General features: G+C 43.2%; 1 protein-coding gene across 2 annotated transcripts in view; it reads right to left on the minus strand.

The window, feature by feature from the left end:
* Nucleotides 1–23,780, minus strand: part of Rell1 (RELT like 1) — a 69,965-nt gene that overhangs the window by 18,945 nt on the left and 27,240 nt on the right. For both annotated transcript variants that reach the window (XR_006147234.1, XM_042678193.1), the window contains exons 3-6: nt 22,927–22,998; nt 12,688–12,745; nt 8,980–9,216; nt 7,016–7,154 (exon numbers count right to left, since the gene is read on the minus strand). Coding sequence is in view for 1 of the 2 variants with exons in the window: in XM_042678193.1 (XP_042534127.1) it covers nt 7,019–7,154; nt 8,980–9,216; nt 12,688–12,745; nt 22,927–22,998 (503 nt within the window). In the remaining variant the exon portion in view is untranslated. The remainder of the gene's footprint in view (nt 1–7,015; nt 7,155–8,979; nt 9,217–12,687; nt 12,746–22,926; nt 22,999–23,780) is intronic.

Raw genomic sequence — 23,780 nt, forward strand, 5'->3', positions numbered from 1 at the left:
TGAATATTCAGTACATAATTTACTCTGTGTCAAAGCTTGAACTTAAGAACTACAGGTATATCATGCCATTTAAGTCCAACAACACCCCATTTTAAAGATGAGGAAATCAAGGATTAAGTTAAGAAACATTCCTAAAAGTAAGCCAGGCCCAAAGAAACGTAGGTCCCATGGTTTCCCTTATTTGTAATATCTAGTATATGTATGAGTCAAGCGGAAAAGGTTAGATAATGTGATGTCAGGAAAATGAACCCTTAGATGTGTATTTTAATGTTTTTTTTCTTTCATGCATGTGTTTCTAACACATTTATAAGATTATCTCTTTGTTGCTTTGTATGTCCCTCCTCCACAGTATAACCCCTGCTTTCACTATATTTGATGTCAGTATAACTTGTGGAGGTGATAGGGAAAAACCAGTTGTTTAAGGATACAGGTGGACCTGTTGCAACAATGAGAAGTACAAGTTGTCATGTCCAAAAAGAGCTTTACAACGTTGGGGGGGGGGGGGGGGGAGGAGAAGGATTGGGATTAGGGGGGGAGGGGGGAGGCTGGGAAGGGATGTGAAGGATAAACAAAGGAGGAGGCTGCAATGCTTGGTAAGAAATGTACGCATTATCCTGCCCATGTAACTGTAACTCCTCTGTACAGTATGTTCACAAATAAAATTAAATTAAATTTAAAAAAAAAAAAAAGAAACATTCCTAAAAACCATTGGTAGCTAAGTGACACAGTTAAAAATTAAAGCTACAATCTTTAAGATCCAATTTTTATTCACCAAAATAATTTATAAAATAGTTTTAATGATAAAGTCACTTAAAATCAAATAACTTTTAGTTTGATTTAAAAAGTAACTATAAAACATCTAGAAGAGGGGCTGGGAAGGTGGCTCAGTGGTAGAGTGCTTGCCTTGCATGCATGAGGCCCTGGGTTCGTTCCTCAGCACTACAGAAGCAGAAAAAGCCGGAAGTGGTGCTGTGGCTCAAGTGGTAGAGTGCTATCCTTGAGCTGAAGAGCTGAGAGACAGCATCCAGGCCCAGAGTTCAGGCTCCACAACCAACAAAACAACAACAACAACAACAAAAAACTAGAAGAAAACAGAGGAAAATCTCCATGACCTTGATCTGGCAAGCATTTTTTAGGTTGGACCTCAAAAACACAAACAACAATATACATTGTTGTTTATATAAAAGTATAAGGCTTCTCATAACAAAGGAAATGACAGTATAGAGTTAGTGACTGCTCAGTGGAAGAGCATTTGTCTATCATATATGAGGCCATGGGTTCAATCCCAGCACTGTAAAAAAACAGAGAACTAACTTACAGAAGGGGAGAAAAGATTTACAAACTATCCAGAACTTTTAAAGAATTCAATCCGTCAATAGTAAATAATAATACTAAAACCACCTCCCCAAAAAAAGTTAAATGTTTAGCTAAAAATAAAGATGAGTGAAATATTGCTGTGTAAACTTACCAAATCAGTGTCTGTAAGAAGATATAATCATGAAATGGAAAAGGGAGCATAGAATCCAGAATGTTTACTACAGGATCATTTTTATAAAAAGGCAAAAGACCATTGACAATGAAGACAAGGCCGTGGCATCTGGAGACTGAGCGCAATTCGATTTATTTAACTTTGAAGAACAAAAGCTTATTCTTCTGAGAAAAAACCAAAACACATTTTCAGTGGAAACAAAAAAAAAAAAAAAAGAAGAAGAAAGCATTTTTAGCTGCATTGCCAAAATAAATCAGGCAGAGTGTAAGTCAGAACTAGCTACAAAAAAGAACTCAGGCCAAAGAAGCAGGGGGAGCAGAACACGATGGGGGAGGGGACAGACAGACTACTGATTTGGTTTAGAAAAGAGTCAAGGCCAGAAGGAGAGAGAAACCCCAGTGCGATACTGATAAAGTTCCATGGAGATACTGTCATAGTCTCCCTTGTATCCATGGAGATGGGTTCCATGATCCCAAAGGAAAATAGAATCTGTGGATGTTCAAGTCCCTTATATAAAATTGCACAGTATTTCCCTAGAACCTACATCCTCCTGTAAACTTTAAGTCATCTCTAGATTGTTTGTAATGCCAAATGCAATGTAAATGCTATGTAAATATTGTTATGCTGCATCAGTCACAGAAGCAGAACTGTGGATGCAGGGAACTAAGTTTAGTTTTTATTTTAAAACACCATTTACAAAAAAGCACCACCACCCAAGAAAAAAAGGAACCTAATAAATGGATCTGCACTTTCATCTGAATACTTGAAGCTACTCTACAGCAAAATAAAGCACTCCAACAAAATAGCTTGAACCAAAACATCTTTCAGGAACAACTATAAAGACTATATTCAACTATGTAAAAGACACACAACACCTCTTTACTATTTTACTAGGGAAATTTTTCTGATTCAACTTAGATACAGAAATTTGGGCCCAGATGGAACAAAAAAAAAAAACATTTAATGATACATTATTGAAAAAAAGAAATACACAAATAACCACTCCTCTGTCCTCCAGAATCCATACTGAGAGTGAGAGCAAGCCACTGTGCTCACCCAGCAGGACCGAACTTGCTTCCCTTGGCCCCAGTTGGATGAAGTCTGCTACACCTGAAGCCAGGCTGCCTGTTGACTCTCATCTCCAGCACTCTCCTGCAGACAAGTCTGAGCACATTTTCTGTTTGTTGTTTAACTCTTATGATTAAAACCTTTATCAGCAACCTGAAGTACCAACTAGCACTTACCTACTGCCTTCCTGAGGGTTAAGTAAGTTAACACGTGGAATGTACAGACTCCTCTAAATTTTGATCTAAGTATCATAGTTCATCATAATACATTTATTCTTTGGATCATAGACATTTATACTTTACTTTGGGGTTTGAAAGTTTCTATATTATTTGTATATGTGTGTCTGTGTGTGTCTGTGTGTGCGCGCACGCACGTATGCATGCGCACCAGTAATGGGCTTAAACTTAGGACCTAGGCTCTGTCCCTTAGCTTTTGCACTCAAGGCTGGTGCTCTACTTCTTGAGCCACAACTCTACATCTGGCTTTTTGGTGATTAACTGAAGGTAAAGGGTCTCACAGCTTTCCTGTTCAACTTGTCTTCCAACTGAAATCTTGAGATCTCAGCCTCCTAAATAGTTTACAGCTGTGAGCCACCAGAACCTGACTTAATTTTTTTTCTTTTTAATTTCAAAATTACACATTCTTTTTACTTTCTTTTGTTGTTGTTAGTGGTAGTGGTGGTGGTAATGGTGGTGGTGGTCATGGGGCTTGAACTCAACCTAGGTGCTATCTCTGAGCATTTTTACTTAAGGGTAGTGCTCTACCACTTTGAGCCAAAGCACCACTCCCAGTTTTCTGGTGGTTAATTGGAGGTAAGAGTCTCATGGACTTTCCTGCCCAGGCTGGCTTCAAACAAAGATCTTCAGTTCTCAGCCTCCTGTGTAGCTAAGATTACAGGCATGAGCCACCAGCACCTTATTTTTTTTCTTTTGAATTTCAAAATTACACATTTTTGTACTTCTTTTGGCAGCACTGTGGATTGAACTCAGCTTGCTAGGCAGGTGCTCTGCCACCTGAGCCATGTCCCCAGCTGCCAATACATTCCCTTTCTAAGGCCACTATTATTTTGCCCTTTACTAATGTGGATGGGACAACAGTGTGTGGCCACTATCTACTGACAGTCAACTGTACCCTAGACTCTGTATCCTCACACTTAACGGAAAGAGGAGGTACTGGCAGATAGCACCATTTTCACACTTGGGGAAGCTTGGCAGACACTAACAAATGATAACGCAGATCTATGTGGTACTAACGAATGATAACGCAGATCTATGTGGTAAAGACTTCAGATGACTGCATCCAATTTCTGTAGTCAGACAGAGACAGAACTGACACCAAGAAAGCCAGCTGAGCAACCCTAATTCTTTTAACCTTTGCAAATCTTGGCCTGGTTCTCATTAGGGCTGAGTGTGACAAAAGGATCACCTTGCAGTTCCTGCCTGCCACTGAGCCATGACTGGCTGGTTAAGGACAACCTGCAGATGGGCACGTGGTCACTGTCCTTATGACCCATTCTGACGAGCACAGGTCTCAGCGGAGCTGGCTGGGCCTTCCTTGTCCTGGACTTAAGTGGTCAGAAGCTTCAGTTCCCAGACAGGCCAGTCTTCCCTGGCCTTCAATCTGAATGATTCTGTCATTGGCCAAGGTCACTCAGCAGCCCAAATACAATTCCTCAGGTACCTCATGTTCAATACAACTTCTTCAGCAATTGTGAGTCTCCATTGCCCAAACGGGTAAGAGCCTCACCAACTGTGCCTACTGAGCACTGGCTTGTGACTAGTGCAGCTGCAGAAGTACGTTTTTATTGTTAATTAAATTCTGTAGCCACGTATGAGCAGTGGCTACCATATTAGACCATGAATTCCTCCACCATGGGTAGACATGCTCCCCATCCATGGTCCCAGGCTACCTGTTCCTGGCCATACTTGTTGGCTGGTGGGTGAGACTGATCTTGTCATTAGAGACCCAATCTGAGCTCCTCTCCCTAGCCCTGTAACCTCCCATATGTAAAGTACCCTTTACATACTTCAGTTTCCTCATCCACAAAACTGGATGACTACATCAACCCATTAGATATTTATCATGATGATGAGGTAGATGTCTATCAGCACAACAACTAGAGGACCGCCAGCAGAATTGACTCTGGCTTCCGAATTCCTCCCAGCTCCCTTCCCAAGGCCACCGAACAGGCTGTGAAGCCTAAGACAAGACTTTTCTGTGTGTTTCTCCTCTTCAAAAGGCTTCTAAAGCCTTCTTACTTACCTTTGAGATACTTCGAAGGTAATTTAGCTATCAGGCAAGCCTGTGTCTTACGAAAAACCTCCAGACACCTTCAGCCCCTCGGTGCCTGGCAGATGTCAGATTCCAAGTCTCCTGTGCACTCAGACCACCTACCAAAAGCAGTAACCCTGACCAGCACCTCCAACTTGCCAAGCCCTGGGCAGCCAGGCTACTCCATGAAAGACTGCTGCCCCCTTCAACTAAGCTGATAGGTTCCATTTGCCAAGTGGGCATCAAAAGCGGGATAGGATACCTCACCCAAGTCCTGCTGTCAGAAAAGCAGATGGGAGTGGAACCCGGCAGCTGGATCCCAGGGCTTCGGCTCAACTTTGTTATTTTCCAGTGACCCCTGCTCCACCCATCCCTTCCTTTTGTTCATGGAATCTTCACTCTTTTGCATATAAGAAGCATAAAAAGGATGAATGTTCCTTAGGCCAAAAAAGGAGGAGGTGTGAGCCAGCCACCATCAAGTCATCAAGGGATTCTTTTATTTGTCTCAAGTGTTGTGTTCCAAAATTAAAGTTGCGAAGACAACTCTGCTTTTCTATTGATCCCACATATTTGGTGGAAACAACAGTATTGTTATGCAGTATATTTCAGAGTAATGTCCCTACAGAGGTGTCTGCTTTGATGTCATACACTAAATCACACTGGCTTCCAACTCAAAGGAGAAGAAAAAAAGCACTGGTTTACCTGCTTCATATATTTTCAAATTACAATTTTCCTAGGGATACAAAGAGAATGCTTGATACTTTGACTTTTGCAAGAAATTTAATAAGCTGCCAACATTTAAGCCCCTGTGGTACAGGCATGCAGTCTCACACCTGTAATCCTTAGCTACTCAGAGAGGGGATAGGGAGGCTCACAGTACCAGAACAGCCTGGGAAGAAAGTTCACAAGACCCAACCTCAACCTATAAAAAGCAGGTGTGGTGGGACACACCTGTCATTCCAGCCACAAAGGAAGCATAAAATTAGGAGGGGTTGCATCCAGGCTGGCCTGGGCATAAAAAAAATCTTTTCAAACAATAAAGCAAAGAACTGGTAGAGAGTCTACCTAACAAATGCAAGGCCATGAGTTCAAAATCAAAAGAAAGAGCCAGGCTTGGTGGCTCACGTCAGTAATCCTAGCTACTCGGGAGGCGGAGATCTGAGGATGTCAGTTATCTCCAATAAACCACTCAGAAAACCAGAAGTGGTGCTGCGGCTCAAGGGGTAGAGCACTAGCCTTGAGCTGAAGAGCTGAGGGACAAGCGCCCAGGCCCAGTGTTCAAGTCCCATGACCGACAAAAAAAAAGGAAGGAGGGAAGCAGGGAAGCAGGGGAGGGAAGGAGGGAAAGAGGGAAGAAAGGAAGGAAGAAGGAAGAAGCAAGGAAGGAAGGAAGGAACGAACGAAGGAAGGAACGAAGGAAAGAAGGAAGGAAGGAAGGAACGAAGGAAGGAAGGAAGGAAGGAACGAAGGAAGGAAGGAAGGAAGGAAGGAAGGAGGGAGAAAGAGAAAGATATGGTGGGGGTGAAGGGAGGCACAGAAATGGAGGAACAAAAGGTGAACAAATGCAGCAGTAGTACTCACTAGGCAATATGTTGAAGATGGACTATACAACTTGTGGGTAGGGATGGGAGGGAAACACTGAGAGTAGAGGAAGGGTGACACTGTCCAAAAAGAAATGTACTCATTACCTGAGTTATGGAACTCTAACCCTTCTATACACCACCTTTATAATAACATTTTTTAAAGGGAGGAAAAGAAAAAGAAGAAGAAAAAACAAGCAAACAAACCAACAAAAAAAAGTGGTGATTTCACATAAAATGTGAAAATCTGGATTTTTACACCTTTTTTACTCATAATATAGGAACACTAGATATTTCCTGTCTTATGCTAATGGAAGCCTTTACCAATGGGTGATGTGATTTCTAATTTGATACAATCCCTACCACGGCATATTGCAACCTAGGCAATATTTCTATGCTCATTACAAGCCATGGGTCTGGAGGGACTGAGTTTGCAGAGTCTTTAGGAGAAGCTCTAATCAGGTAATCATGTTTGACTCCCCTCCTCCTGACCAATTTCAGAAACGCTTTACCATTTTCCTGACAAGTGTCAGTGTCTATGACCACGGTCCAGGGAGGCCTTCAGTACCTTCTCCCGCGTCACCATGTCACCCAAAGTACAGCTCACCTGCTACTCCGTGCCGCTTCGCTCTCTCTTCACGGGCGTCACAGGCAGATCCCCGTTGACACTCTCGGCCCCGCTAACGGACATCAAACTTCTCCGCTCCTTCTGGTTTGACTTGTGCTCCACTTTTGTCACCCTAAACCTGAGGAGAGGAAGGGAAGATCTGGTGGCTTTTGCTTTTCCAGTAAACAATTATGAAGAGGGTTTGTCACCCGGGGACAAAGCACTTGTCCAGCATGTGACAAGGCTGTGGGTTCCCAGCACAGGAAAGGAAAACAGAATTACAAATAAATATTTAAGTACCCAGCTCAAAGACCTCAAATAAACAACCAAAAACTAGGGCAGCAATAAAAAAAAAAAAGAACTCAACAGGAAGGGCACACCCAGAGGCAGCCCCTCCCACCTTGCCAGCTGATGCCCATCCACTGATCACTGACAACGCAGGTTACTAAGAGAGCAGACAAACCGCAGTGGAAAACACAGGTGCTCAGCACTGTGATCTCCAGCAGTGACATGAGCCTTAACCACAGGAGGCTGACTGAAAACTTAACTGGTTTCAAACTAGAATGACATAACCAAAACCATCACTACATAATGACCTCAGAAAACATACACCTGTCAGACAGACTTAGCTGAACACACAGACAGAGATAAAGACAGGGAGATATACAGACAGACATATAGACACCCAAACACAGAGAGAGACTGAGACATAGAGACAAAGCCAAAAGAACCCAACAGTGTATTTCACCAGCACTGCTTGGGAGATTTCTTTCTTCTTTTAAAGATAAAACTGGGTTGATTTTAAGCATTCAAGAAAAAAATTAAAGAAGTTAAAGACGAGATAAAAAAGTTAAAGAAGAGGTCTTCCTTGGGAAGTAAAAGTGAAGTTAAAAGCAATTTACTCAACTCGACTATTTTCCTAGACAATTTGCAACTCCCTAAGAGCTTTCAATAGCAATGACTTTCTAAATAAAATGTTCTAAAATAAAATTCTTCTTCTGTGTACAAAGCGAGGTCACCCACCTTGGGAGGTCCAGGGGAAGGGTGTAGAAAGAGAAAGAAAGAACAAGGCAAAGTTGAAGCACAGATCCAGCCTGTGGTACTGGAAGATGCTCTGAAGGATTCGACATGGAATCATCCAAGGCTCACAGCTGGATATGCGGCATTGAAGAATGCATGTTGAATCTGAGTTAAAATTTTCAGCAGATTCTTTTTTTTTTCCCAAGTGAACAAAATGTGCTTTGTCCCTAAGAGCTACAGGTTCTCATTCATTTACATTCATAAATTCCCATGACTCTTGCCTCCTAATAAAACACTGGTCATGAGTTATGCTGTTTTGGTAGAAGTGGCAAACAGCCCATTTTCTTCTTCTTGTGACTTGTGCAATATGTGTGGTCTTTCCAGATGCGGCATTAGCAAGCCAGGCCCTGCGTGGGCCTTGGGACCCACTGCAAAACACACTACATGTTGGTCATAGCCACATGCCCCTCTCCCTCGCCGTGCCCCTCAACACTGAGGTCTTCCGGTCACATGTGCCCTCCCACGCCTGTCTAGCACATGCAGAAGAATCGTGTGTGTACTGGGAGAGCCTTTCTCTAGACTGCAGAGACCTGGAAAGGACCTGGGACTCTCCATAGCTACTGAGCCATCCACTGAACCTCCCCTCCCCCAATCTTCTATTGTGGATATCCCTAAAAGGAATAGACAGATAAAGGTGAAGAGGCTGGGCTCTGTTGCAGCAAGTAATTAATCATTTCCCTAATTACTCCATCTTAATTACTCTGATCTAGCACTCAGTGGGATGCTTCTTTCAGGATTCTGCTGATGTTGAAGACACCCAGGACTCAGACCAGAAAACAGCTAAGCAGCCTCGTAGGCTTAGTTGGATGTGCTCCCCAGGGAGGAGTACAATCTGTAACCACCGAACCATGCCATACCCACTAGAAGCATCAACAGGGCCTTACCTGCCCACAGAGAGGACGGTCACCTCCCCCTGGCGCCGTGGTCTGCTGTCCTTAGACTTGTTGGTGGGTCTTATGAAGTGCCATCGCTTGTGCCTGCACCGCTGGCACACATCACGCTCCACAGCGCCACCCACCGTGTGTAGGTGGTGACCGCAGATGTGCTTCCCAGGGGTGCCCCCTGGGGACAAGGGCCCAGGGCTCACGGGTGGGCTTCCAGGGGTGCTCGGCGTCATGGGGCTGCGGGAGGGAGAAATAGGAGAAGGAAAGAGTAAAACTGGTTACTTAAATACCAGCAAACGCAGCCCCTCCCCCAGGACCCAAGAACTCAATTCAAACCAAAATTCAAAAATGCATCTATCTCCCAGTTATACAGATGGACTCTGAACTGACCATCAATGGTTGCTGCACTCAGCAATCAGGACTGTCCAATGACAGGTGTTTGTCACCTCCAGAATGGAATTCATTGGCTGCAGATAAACCAAAGCTTCTAATGATGATGTAGTTTCACTTTATTAAATTTCCTTTCAAAAATTTCCCTAGGTGCCTGTGGCTCACATCTATAATCCTAGCTACTAAGGAAGCTGAGATCTAAGAAGCATGGTTCAAAGCCAGCCAGGGCAGAAAAGATGGTGAGACTCTTATCTCCAATTAACTACCAAAAAAGCCAAAAGTAGAGTTGCGGTTCAAGGGGTAGAGCACCAGACCTGAGCAAGAAGGCCAAGTGTTAGCTTGGAGACACTAGGTTCAAGCCCCAGTACTGGCACACAAATAAAAATTCTCCCTTCTCATACAGTCACAATAATTTCTCACATGCAGCTGAAAATCTGCCTAGAACTCTAAGCAGAGAAATTGCAATTTGAAAAATTGCAATTTGAAAATTGCAATTTCAATTTAATTATCATATGACTTGATAGATACCATCCAATCTGACTATTGTATCAAAGGAAGAAAGCTTAAAATCAAGATCTCAAAAGCCATGCCATGAATTTTACATGGGCCTTTTATTTACTCTCATGATGTGGATACTATTGATTCTTTTTTTTGGGGGGGGGGTCCAATCGTGGGGCCTGAACTCTGGGCCTGGGCGCTGTCCCTCAGCTCTTCTGCTCAAGGCTAGCGCTCTACCACTTGAGCCACAGCGCCACTTTCAGCTTTTTTCTTTTTGCTTATGTGGTGCTGAGGAATCAAACCCAGGGCCTCTGCATGCAAGGCAAGCGCTCTACCACTGAGCCACCTTCCCAGCCCCTATTGATTCATTTTTAAAAAATGAGAACATCAAGGTTTAGATAAACTAAATTACTAGACAAGGCCACACAGCAGATAAGTGTATCCCAAAACTAGAGAGCTAAGTTCCAAAACCACACTAAATCCGCCAGTGCTTCATCCACAGTGCAGACTCTGGGAATCTCAAAACACTTACCCAGATGAGCCAATACATAAAAAGCAAAAATGTATAGGCCAGCTGCTGGCTGCTTTCAAAAGGCATTCCTAACTATAGGGGGGATCAGAACAGGACCGAGGCAGACTGATCTGGAACCAGCCATGTGTACATATGGGTGTAGGCCAGGCGGCCCCACAAAGCCTCATATCTGAGACCTGACATTCAAGACACAGCCAAGAGCCTGCTGGCAATGCCAGAAACAAACTTTGACCTGCACACTGTGTGTGTGTGTGTGTGTGTGTGTGTGTGTGTGTGTGTGTGTGTGTGTGTGTGTGTGTGTGTGTGTGTGTGTGTGTGTGTGTGTGTGTGTGTGTGTGTGTGTGTGTGTGTGTGTGTGTGAGACAGACAGACAGACAGAAAGACAGACAGACAGAAAGACAGACCGACCGAGCTGGGGCTTGAATTCAGGGCCTGGGCATTGTCCCTGAGCTTCTTTAGCTCAAGGTTAAGAGCTCTACTGCTTGAGCCATGGCTCCACTTTTTGGTAGTTTGTTGGAACTTAGTCTCATAGACTTTCTTGCCCTAGCTGATTTCAAACTGCAATCCTCAGATCTCAGCCTCCTGAGCAGCTAGGATTACAGAGGTGAGCCACTGGCACCCAGCACCTACACACTTTTAAAGAGGTGCAGGTCATGAATGAAGAGACAATCTAAACAGTACAGACAGCCAGAAGTTCCCAGGCCCTTTAAATGGTTGAAAGAAATTGTACAGGCCTTCCCAGGAGACCTATGTCAACCTGACAACAACTCTTAGAAAGTGAAGTTCCTGAATTTAACTGCACTCACTCAACAGGTATTTATCTATCAGGTTCAACACCCAATGACACCCAGTGATGACTGGGAACACCAGGAGCTAATATGATCCTAACAGTAGGTGTCAGTGCTCCAAGTGGGAGAAGTCAGAGCTCATGTCTGAACATTGCCAGATTCCTACCTCCACTTTCCAGCACCCTGAGCCACCTCTCTAAAAAGTACACCTAACACAGCCAGTTTCAAGGACACATCAATACTGAAGATACGCTGGGCACCTGGTCCACACAGGAAAGGACCCTCCCACCTCCCCTGTCATGCCACTCGTCCCTGTGTATCTGGCTACTGCCTACAGCGCCACCTCTGGTCACCCCAGACCAAGCACTCCTAGGTATGTCCCACACTGCTCCCTCACCTTTCCTTCTGGACCTTCTTCTACATACAACCAGCCTCTGCCTCTCTTAACATCTGCTTCCAGGTGGCCTCTTCTGCAGACCTCCCTGACCTTCCTTTGGTTCCCCTCCCCCCTTCCCAGGAGCCTCTGTAAATGAGACTCTCATCTCAGAAGATGAGTGTCTCTCCGGGCAAGTCTCCCTCTGGTGAGAGTCCAGAGCCAGCCCTCAAACAATGCTCCTTGCTGGAGAAATGGCCAATTGCATAGCAACAGTTATCAGTAATTGCTGGTGAGGCAACGTGGTGATGCAGGAATTGGGGGCTTCCAGATTCCTGAAAGCAGTAAAGCAGAAACAGCACAGAGCAGGTGGTGTGCTAACCAACCTCAGTGTCCATTTACCTGCCATTAATAAAGGTCTTTCGGTGTATTTGTATTTAGAACAATCCAATGGCTATCTCCATTCTAGATGATGGAACTGGAGCTAACAGTAGTCCTCTGACTTGACCAAGAATGGGCAACCAGCCTCCCAACTCTGAAGCCAACCCCCTCTATACACTCTCTCTCTCTCTCTCTCCCCCTCCCCGCCCCGTCCCTATGTCTCACTTGAAAAGCTCTATCTGAGAACTACTGTACCCTGTCCCTTCTCCCCACTGACCTAAAAAGAACAATCTGAACTCACGATTTAAAAAGTACATCCTTATCTGTCCAATAAAATTATTAAGGAACTGGCTCATAATGCAAATCTGACCCACAGCTAAGAATGCAGACTTCTGTTCCCCTGGCACCATCTTTACCACAACAGTCGTTAGCCAGGGTGATATTCCCCCAGGGAGTCACTGACAAAGTCTACGTATTTGGGGGTGTCACACCCTATGGGAGGAGGGGCAGAGGGACAGTGCTCTGGCATCTAGTGAGAGGAGGACCCAGATATCAATACACATCCCACCATGCCCCAGACGGGAGCCCTAGTGGAGAATGGTCTGCCTCAAACATCATTGATGCTGAAACTGGGGGCCTGCTGCAGCAAAACTGCCTTTCACATCACAACTGAGCAACTCCCCAGAACTGTCTCTTCTGTGGCAGCAGGTGGATGGGGGGGTGGGGAGAGGGGGACACACACTAACCTTTCAGCATCACCCAGGGTGGTGTCCGCCACCATTGCCTTGAGAACATCTGCATTTGCTACGGAATAAAAAGAAAAGTGGAGAGTTACAAAGGGATGAATGAGCAATCCTAGAATTGGCACGTTAGCACAGCTGGTGGACAAACCTCATTCAAGTCCTACAGCGCACAGATGGAGCCCAGGGCCCTGGGACAGGAAAGGAGAAGGTTAATTTTCCCAAGGGGGCTCCTGGCTTAGGTCTGCTACAGCCCCATAAGTCCTTAAGCTGAACAAATACCTTCACTTTAAGTGTTGAGCACCACATACAAGTTACATAATATAGACTTGAAATGTTATATTTCTTCTTTTTTGGGAGGGGGTCCAGTCATGGGGCCTGAATTCTGGGCCTGGGCGCTGTCCCTCAGCTCTTCAGCTCAAGGCTAGCGCTCTACCACTTGAGCCACAGCACCACTTCCGGCTTTTTTTCTTTTTGCTTATGTGGTGGTGAGGAATCAAACAGAGGGCCTCAGGCATGCAAGGCAAGCACTCTACCACTGAGCCACCTTCCCAGCCCCTGAAATGTTCTATTTCTTTAAAAATATAAGGTTAGACTGTCAACAAAAACAAACCGAATCTAAGCTTCACCAGTCACCCTACTTTCGCCTCACCCCCACCCCCCCACCCTGGGTTTTTTGCACCTCACAAGGAGCCCGTAAGTTCAAGAAAAAAAAGCTGAACTGAATGCTGAGTGTCTCTTGACTATTTAATCAGCAAGGCCAAATGCTTGTACTGACTCCTAATCCTTTCCATCGACTATGAAAGCAGTGTTCTAACCACAATGAATTCTCTAGAGAGGAAGATTTTAAGAAATCATTATTTATGACATGAACCAAAGCCAGCATTTAATATTTCATATTCAAATGACATCACCAACACTACTGCTGGGCTCACTGATATTGAAAGTTTATCTCAGTTTACCCACTGTGTTCCTTTCCTTCTTGCCCCACCCAAGAGCACTTGCTCACCTTTTTTTGCCCCTCCTCATCTTCCTACAAAAGTGCAATACTGAACATCTATTACACATCTGCTGTGCTCCACACGCATGTGTGTGCTTTGTAGATGAGAGCAAGATTGGGGGCTCTCCCCTACAATTTTTGTCTTTTCTGGACAACCCTTAAGAATGCATGGGAGGGAAGGTGTTGCACTTTGTTTTGTTTTGAAAAAAATATACATTATATAATTATTACAAAAATTATATAAAAAATAAAGAACTTTCTTTGCCCTTCCATCTGCGTGAATGTCCAAATGCATTTTTTTGTGTGAGTGTGCCAGTACAGGGCACTATCCCTGAGTTTTGGTTTTTGGTGTTTTTTCAGTCGGTCATGGGGCTTGAACTCTGAGCCTGGATGCTGTCCTTCTGCTCATTAGCTCAAGGCCAGCACTCTACCACTTGAGCCACAGCGCCACTGCTAGCTTTTGTGGCACTACATTGGAGATAACAGTCTCAACTTTCCTGCCCTGGCTGACTTTGAACTTCAATCCTTAGATGTCAGCCTCCTGAGTAGCTAGGATTACAGATGTGAGGGACCTGCATCTGGCCCAAATGCATTTGGGGATGCAACTTTTGACCTAAAAAAAAAGAAGAAAAAGAAAGGAAAAAATGTAAAATATTTGTAATTACAAAAACTGTTCTGAAATAGATCCACAGTCCCCAGCCTTAAGGGAGGACAGCCACATTACTCTGTGAAACATACTGAGGTAGAACTCACAGCGGCCGTCCTATTTCCTTTTGGATAATAATGAGAATTCAGGAAATTAGTATCCCTCCACATCATGAGTTTTGATAATGGTACGGTATGGATAGGGGTGAGTCTCCAGAGATTCATTTGTTAGAAGCTCGGCCCCCAGTGTGATGACGGGGAACTTAGAGGGAGGGGACTGGGGCACTGGGGCACTGTCCCAGCAAAGAACTGATTACGATTCTTATTGAATCCTGTTGGTTCTCAAGAGAGTGTTTGTTCTATTTAGAAAACAAAAAAGAGCAGACTGGGGATGTAGCTCAGCGGTAGACACTTACCTAGCCATGCATAAAGCCTTGGAATAAATCTCCAGCAATGGGAACTGGGGGGGCAGGGGAGCAGTATGCAAGAGCACCTGACTCACAGACTGCTTCCTGGCTTCTCATCCTACCCTGTTATGTTTCCTTTTTACACATACTCCCACCATGATGTCACCTACTGTGAAACTCATGACCCAGCCACATGGGCCCTCACCTGAGGCCAGATCAATGTGGCTGCCTGATCTCAGACTTTCCAGCTTCAAAACTGTGAGCTAAAGCAACCTCTTATCTTTAGCAAACACTGAGCTTCGGGTATTCTATGACAGTAATAGAAAGGAGACTAATAAAGTTACACAGTGCCATTTATAATTTCATGCTTTACTGCATACAAAATATACAATAATTAGCCAATTTGCTCTTTATCAAACCTTGAATTATAAACAAAAAATAAAGGGAAAACAAACATGAAAGGTATAAAACCATGGTCAACAGTAATAGCACTGAAGAGTACTAAACTTTCATAAACAAAAATTTAGTTGCCTGTGAAAATTAATCACCTATAAAATGATGACTGCCTAAAAAGTGAAATCTCAAATTGGAAGATGATTCCAGGAGGAGATGTATTAAATCATTATCCATGCTTGATTTTTGTAAACTTGTGTTTCTTGTGCTTTCATAAATTCCTATGACTCAGTCTTACCTCTTAGGAAAAAAGTAGAAAACAATCCTTCTGCTTGCTTTGAGTGAAGTTTTTGAGCACAGACCCTAGTTAACATGCAAACATCACTCACAACCATTCTGTCTGAGGAGGGTAGAGAAAGGCTGACAGAAAATACCATGTACATGCATGAGCAGGCTCGTGTCCCTGTCTCTGGGCTAACCTCCAAGTCTACAACACCAGGGAATAAACTTCAGCATTGTGTCCCTTGGGAACACTTCTGTTTTCCTGTGATGAGAAGACACCACATAACATTGCACAACCATCAGCACTTACACACACACCCATTTTAATTCGGTTGACAAAAATATCATCAAGGAACAATAAACAGTTGTCCAAGACCCACAGATGAACTGGTCCCAGCACCTCCAAAAAATAACAAAATTCACAGATGCTCAACTCCTTTATATAAAAGGGCACAGAATTTGCATAGGACCTACCAACATCCTCCTATAAATAACTGCACCAAATAGAATGTAAATTAGATGAAAATAGTTGTTCTACGGCAGGCTTAGGGACTGACAACAAGAAAATTATATATGTCTCAGCACAAAGGCAATTTGAGTGTGCATGCATGCACATGTGCATGCATACACAGACATACACCACACACACACACACACACACACACACACACACACACACACGCATCATATGCATGCACAACAGTACTGGAGATGGTAGTACCTGGGTGCTATCCCTAAACTTTCTCACTCAAGGCTAGAGCTCTACCACTCAAGCCACACTCCTGGCTTGCTGATAATGAACTGGAGATAAGAGACTCATAGCTTTTCCTGCCTTAGCTGGCTTTGAGCTGTGATCTTCAGATCTCAGCCTCCAGAGTAGATAGGGTTACAAAAGCCAGCAGTGGCCAGCAGATTCAGTTTTTCAGACCACTTTCAATCTGTGGTGGACTGAATTTCCTGATGTGGAGCCTTTGGGCATGAAAAGCCAACTGTATCTCTTCCTTGTGCATTACTCAGAGCTCTAATACATTGTGTAAAAGACAACGTCCTATACTTGCCAACAGTCTGTCAACCATACTTCCTTTCACAGGCTTCTCAAGAATGGAAGGAACTCATGGAATGGTAACCCCTTTGTAAAACACTTAAAAGATAACAGAAATATAATTTACTAAAAAAAAAAAAAAAAAAGAATGCAAGGAACTAGGTACAGGGCAAAGAAACCCGGTGGAAACAGAGGGAATTTTCTAGTAAGTGGTATTTTCCAGAAATTGCTTCCTTTCTTTTTTCCCCCTAAATTTCTGTTTGAAACTATGCATAAAATGTCCAATTTAGGCAAGAAAATGTTGTTTCAGTCTTCCTTATACTCAAGGCAAATATTCTAAGTAAGAACCACATGGCTGGTGTGTGCCAGGCACTGCCAAAAGGCTTTACAGACTTTCTGTATGACCTTCATGGGGTCATTCTCTTGGTATGCCACTGAGGCTTGAAGCTGGCAAAAACTGTCCAGAATCACCCATTAGAGAGTGACAGACAGACCATCTCTGGTCTACCTCCACAGAAAGTGCTGGATGTAATCCTTCCATCTTCAATGTCAAGTTTTTACCCACACAGACAGATTGAATGGTGTTCAGAGCAATTTGTACAATCATCAGCACAGCAATCACTTAAGGTTGTAAACCTCACTATAGGAATGGATATTCAAGAGAAAAGTCCACAAAAGATTCTCTCCTCATGGACATCATCAGGACTGTGAGGAATAATTGTAGTTCTCTCCATTTCTAGCACAGTGGATAGTTTAAGGGCCTCTCAGAGAAATGCACTACATAGCAGAGTCCTCGATAATGTCCAATGTCCACATAATACACCCCACAGATGTCCCTAACACTATTCAGTCTTACTCTTCTGAGAAAGGTACGTTTGTTCTGTAGTTAATCCAGCTGTAGGCCTTGGGAGGAAAATAATCAGTGAGCAGGCCAAAGAGCTCCTAAAACCCTCAAAATGACCTGCATGAGAGGAGTATCTTTTGTTGTTCCCAATGAGCTACGTGATCATGTCTGACTCTGCACTAATGCAGTGAGTGAAAGTAAGGCCAGTCATCAGACGGGCCACGTAATTAGAGGGCTGGAACTATCTGTCCCACACACTGGCCACTGGCAAGGAGGGGGAGTGGGGATGGTCTGGGATTGGAGATTAAGCTGAGTAAAAGGGTTTCTGGACTGCTCGGGATATGGAGGTACCTGGAGGGTTGTACAGCACCCAACATGGGCATGAGTGCTTCCCGGCCACCACACAGCTCCCCCTCTACCACCCAGTTCCAAATACCTTGCACTACATATCTCCCTAGTTCCATTATTCCTGTTAGAGATTTTTTTTTCTAATAAACTACACAATCAAACAGTGTCTGTCTGTGCTCCACAAGCCATTCTAGAAAATAGGTTACAGGAGTTCCTTTGACTAGCAGTGTGTAGCTGAGAAGAATCAGGGGCCTGGATTTGTCACTTTCATCTGAAGAAGGGACAGTCTTGTGGGATGTCATCCTGCACCCCTGGAATCTGGAACTCATTCCCAGGCAGAATCAGAAATGACTTAAGTTATACAAGACCCAAGCAGTGCTCACAGTTAGAGAATTGCTTAATTTGGAAAACAATCTATCTACCCTGTGTAAGGCTGCAAAGAGACTAAGTTTGCCACCCTGCGGGTCAGCTGAGAAAGCCCACCTCTAGGGACTAGGCTAAAACTGATTTCCAAAATTAAAGCTATTTGTTGATACTATAAACAAGAAATGACTACAGATTAAATTTAAAATGTCAAATTTAAAAGGCAAGGCAAAAAAAACCTTCAAGAATCATGGTTGCAAATATTTATAAATACATGAATCTAAACAAAGAAAACAAAAAAAGTGGTATGGAGAGATTGTGCTTAATTTTATCCTTGTTTATTTTTTTGGAGAAAAGTTATAGTGTGCTTCTAGATTTCTACAAATAGAAAATTCACTGCAATTAATCAGGATGTTATGTGAATGATGACAAAGGATGAAAATGTGCTTGTGCCATACAATAGAGAATTTCAGGCTCAGAGCAAGACTGGGGAAAGTCAAAGTTATAAATTGGTAAGACAGCCCAGTATATTATCTTCTCAGCCAGCTGTGGTCCAGGGACAAGTAGAAAACAAGGCAGGACCACAGCCAGGAAGGAAGGACATGCAGCAGTGAGATCAGGTATCTTTGGTGATCTAGGAGGACGGCACGGAGGCAGAGCCATCACCTGCGCTCTCAGCGCCCTGAAGAAGCCACAGGCGGACAGATGAAGGCATGAACAGGAGTAAAGGAAAATGGGGTGATGAATAAGATAGGGGGGAAGGAGCAAGGAGGGAGCAGAGAGGACTGAAAAGGGAATCGCGGGGATCATCCATGGTACCTACTGGAAGGCAGTCAACCCAAGGGAAACTAAAAGGCTACTTTTTTTTTTTCAATTAAAAAAAAAAGAACATTCTTTCAAAGGAAAGAATAGCCCTATTTGCCCCCAGCTCCTTCCAGAAACACCAAACGCTGTAACTACAGGGAGGGCCCGTGGTCACTGCCCTGCTAGTGTGACTAGAGGGCCTCCTCACATGAGGGGTGTTGAGAATTCAAATGCATGAATGTTTCAGAAGTTCTAGAAGCTTTTCCAGTACCTACTTTACTCCTTTGAAGAGAGTAAATTTACCATACACGCTCATGTCACCAGGAATCAGCCAGGTGAAGGATTTGATCGTGCCCCTACCCTACCCATGCTTCTGCCTTCCGTGGCTTTGGTTACACACAACCAATATTAAGTAAAAATTCTAGAAATTAATTAATTCCTAAGTTTCAAATAACTTTACTATAGGATAATGCTATAATTTTCTAGGTTTTTTAAGTGTAAGGATGAATTTTATTTTTTAAGTCTTTTAGGACTACAAATTACAAAGTAAAAGCAGATCAGCACATAGAAATCTAGTTTTTTTTTTGTAAAAAATTCCCACCTGTGCCTTTAAGCTTTATCGTAGTTATTCATTTAACAAATTCACCCCAGTCACAAAGCCATCAGGTGTAATGTTCTTAAGACTGCTGTATCTTTATTTCAAATTATATTACACATCATTCCCTCAAGAGGAACTTTTAAATACCAAATTCTTAGCTAATAAGAATGGTACCTTCAGAGGAAGCAATTTCCACTGGGTGCCACCATTCTAAACTATATTCTTTTCGCTAATTTGAAAAAAGAAACCTTCAGAATAATAATTTTAACATGCCTTTGCACTCAAAAATTTAGCTACAAGGGATAGGAAGGGGAAACAAAGGAGGAGACAACAATGCTTCATAAGAAATGTACTCATTATCTTGCCCATGTAATTGTAACCCCTCTGTATGGTATTTTCACAATAAAAAGAAAATAAAAATAAAAAAATTAGCTAGATTTTCCAACTTAATTTCTTATTTTTATTGGCACTGCTAATCTCTGAATCTAGTTTATATACAGTACAACTTTCTCATTGGTATATACAGGAAAAAACACAGACTAATAGGGTCTGGCATTCTTCATGGTTTCAAGCCTTCACTTCAAGTCCCTCCCCGCCTACCACCTACTTTCAATAAGGAGGACTGCTGTATCAAACCCCACTGCACCAGTACAGAGTTGGTAAGTTGGTTAAGCCAACACAGGCTTCAAGATGCTCAACTATAAAATGGCATGAGTATCTAAATCATGGTGGTGTTAGTCCCTGGAAAGCCTAGAGTAGGCCTGGCACAAACACCAACATTCCTGAGCACCATGAAGTCTATGCCCAAGAATTTCAGTCCCTGTCAAAGTTCTCAAGGTATTTATTTTGAAGATCTAACCAACAGTCACTAGCCTCATAAAACACCACTGGCTCAGCAGCTGTCCACCCTGAGGAAGTTCAAGCCCAACTCCCCCAAGCTGTCCCTGCCCCGGGAGGCAGTGTGCAAGGCACTGAAACCAGGAGAGGAGGTCACACGCCATTCTGTGCCCTACTTTGTCATGGTTGACGCTCAAGTTCTCAGAAAGCACTCCTGCCCTCCTGCATTCCTGAGGCTGAGGCAAAGGCACTTTCTTTCCCCTACACATAAAAGGAGCAGACCTGACAGTGTGTTAGAGAGCAGATCCCGTCCACTAATCGAGGTCTCCAGATCCAAGTCCAAGTGTTCTGTCTGATTTTTTTTTTGTTGCTGTTATTGATGATGGATTTTTAAAATTTATATTTTCATTATCTTCAAGTAGTTGCATAAAAGAGTTACCATGTTGTTAATGTTTTTATTTTAAATATCATTCTAGTTAAAGTTTGGTCATCTGACTTTTACAAACTATAGAAATATAAAACTGCAAATTAAAAGAGGAGAGGCGATACTTCCTCATACAGTAGGAGGAAGTAGACAGAGTTGCTTGCTCACTGGCTATGTGAATTCAATCCTGAGCTCTTTTCTTTACCTATAAAATGGGTATCATCAGAATTCCCACTGTACGAGGATGTGGTGGGGATTAGGTGAGATCAGACACACAAAGCACCTAGATCTGTGCCAACCACACAAAGTGCACTAAGAAGAACACCAATGAAAACCATGCTAACCCGGACAGAGCCCAACACACTGACAAACCTCCTGGGCCAGGCAGGTACCCTGGCTGGCTTGTTAGGACAAAGGAGGAAGGAAGAGGGAGGAAGGTGTCCACAGGGAAGAGCTGAGGGTGGAGAGCAGATATTTACTGATAAGTACCAGGCATTTCAATTTTAGACCAAAGCCCAGCTGTCTTAGTGTATGCAGGGTGAGTCAGCAGTGTTCACTGCCACAGAGACAGCCCAGGGGAAAGTCTTTCCTTTCAAATTCTCTTGAGATCTCAAAGAACTCTAACTATGGGAATCCACAATTATTGAGAATGCAGGCTAGGTGCCAACTTACAAATACAAAATGACCAAGGGCACGAAAATTGCTCCAGTCTGGGTACGGCCCCCAGAGTTCATGCATTAGAAATTTAATCACAAAAGTCTTATATTTAATGGTATTTGTAGCTGGGGCTTCATGAGAGGTGGTTTGGTTCACAGGGCTCTGCCCTAATGAATGGATTAATCCACTCACAGGTGAGTGGATGTGTGAGTTACTGAGGGTGTGGCTTGGTGGACGTGACTGTTCTGTCTCATCACGTGATGCCCTATACCATGGTATAACCCAGCAAGGTAGCTTCACCAGATGCTAAGCAGATGCTTAACCATGCTTTTACACTTCCCCATCTTCAGAGCCACCATCCCTGCTCTTTATTAATTACACAGTCTACGGGACTCAGTTACAGCAACTGAATAAATTCTCCACTTAAGAAGATGAAGGTTTAATATGCGAATACTCAAAATCCAGACTTGGAAAAGTTGTAAACATCAAGACTAAACAAATCTAAAGGAACAAAAACAAGTGCAGAGATCACCGTGATAGAGAATGGTGAGTACAGTTTCACTTTGGGCTAATGAGAAAGTTCTGGAGCTACGCAGTAGTGATACTATGTCACAAAATAAATGGAAATGCCACTGAATTCTCTATTGAAAATGGTTGTAGGGACTGGGAAGGTGGCTCAGTGGTAGAGCGCTTGCCTCGCATGCATGAGGCCCTGGGTTCGATTCCTCAGCACCACATAAGCAAAAAGAAAAACCGGAAGTGGCACTGTGGCTCAAGTGGTAAAGCACTAGCCTTGAGCTGAAGAGCTGAGGGACAGCGCCCAGGCCCAGAGTTCAGGCCCCACGACCGGATCCAAAAAAAAAAAAAAGAAAATCGTTGTAATAGCTTATTATATGTTACTATTTTGTCACAAATATATTAAGTGCGCCAAAAAAAAAAAAAAATGAATATACACTATTTGAGTGCTTGAGCTTTTGACATGTGCTGTTCTGTGTGTGACGTAATGAGGTAAATACTATAAAAACTCATTCCACAGAAGGAAACTGAGGCTTCATGTGGTAAGAGGACTTTCTCCAAATTGCACACACTCAGGAAGTGGTAAGGCCCGGATGTGAAATGAAACTCCACAGCCAGCTCTCTGCAACAGGAACCAACTGGCACCCAGAAATTCACTGAAAAGATAGCCTCATGGTTGGAGAATGCTGGAAGCTAGGGAACTAGAGAACTAAAGTAAAATCAGAGCCTACAAATCTTGACTCTCCTGAACAGGTTTTTAATAAAAGAAGAAGCTGGGTACTAGTAGCTCATACCTGTAATCCTAGCTATTCAGCAGGCTTAGATCTGAGGATTGAGGTGCAATACCAACCCAGGCAGAAAAGTCTGTGAGATTCCTATCTCCAATGAGCCAAAAGTCCAGAAATGATGTGTGGCCTCAAGTGGTAGAGCATCAACTTTGAGTAAAAAAACCTAACGGATAGTCCCAGGCCCTATGTTCAAGCCCCAGGACCAGCACAAAAATTTAAATAAATACAATTACTTAATCAATTAATTATAACAAAAGGAGAATACGGAATTGTCCTGGAATGCTCAAATATTCATACCTTCATTTTTCATGATGTAGTGGACAATCTGCCCAACAGTGTCACTGTTTTCATTTATACTGTCATTTAATTCTGAAAGAAAAAGAGGGGAGAACATGTTAAAACTTCTCACAAGCAAAAAGACAACTGGACATTCAGTCTTAGAGCCCACAACCTCACTGAACAGCTTCCAGAAAGCTCAAGCACTCATGCTAAGACTTTAGCTTTCAGCCCCAAATTTCCCAGTGTCAAAGGTTATAACTTTGTTAGAATAACAAGCATTTTTTTAAAAAATCACTTGTCCAACAATGTCTTCTCAAGGTCAAATATCCATGCACTGCCACAATGACATCTATACCAGAAATATGGAAATGCATCTATACCAGAACTGCATGTATTAACATGTCTCATATTCTTTCCTTAAGTCCTCAGGGGAGCTGGGCACCAGTGGCTTGCACCTGTAATCCTAGCTACTCAAGAGGCTGAGATATGGAGGATGGAGGTTTGAAGCCAAGCAGGCAGAAAAGTCCAAGAGACTCCATCTCTAACTAAGAGGCCCAAAGTGGACTACCACTTTGGTTCACAGCATCAGCTGTGAACAAGAAAACCAAAGAACTTGAGAACTAAGTTCAAACCACAGTACAAGCACCACAAAAAAAGAAAGAAAGAAACAAACAAACAAACAAACATAGTAAGTCCTCAGAAGAAATGGGATTTTGTTTTAGCGTCAGATTACTATATAAATGTAAAGCAATTTTCTTGTGCGGTACAAAGGATCAAGCCCAGTGTCCTGCACATAATAAGCAAGCAGTTCACCACTCAATGTCCTGCACTTAATAAGCAAGCAGTTCATCACTCTGCTACATCCTTGAGAG

The sequence above is a fragment of the Dipodomys spectabilis genome, unplaced genomic scaffold (assembly GCF_019054845.1).
Source record: "Dipodomys spectabilis isolate Male_0828 unplaced genomic scaffold, ASM1905484v1 ptg000043l, whole genome shotgun sequence".
NCBI classification, from domain to species: domain Eukaryota; kingdom Metazoa; phylum Chordata; class Mammalia; order Rodentia; family Heteromyidae; genus Dipodomys; species Dipodomys spectabilis.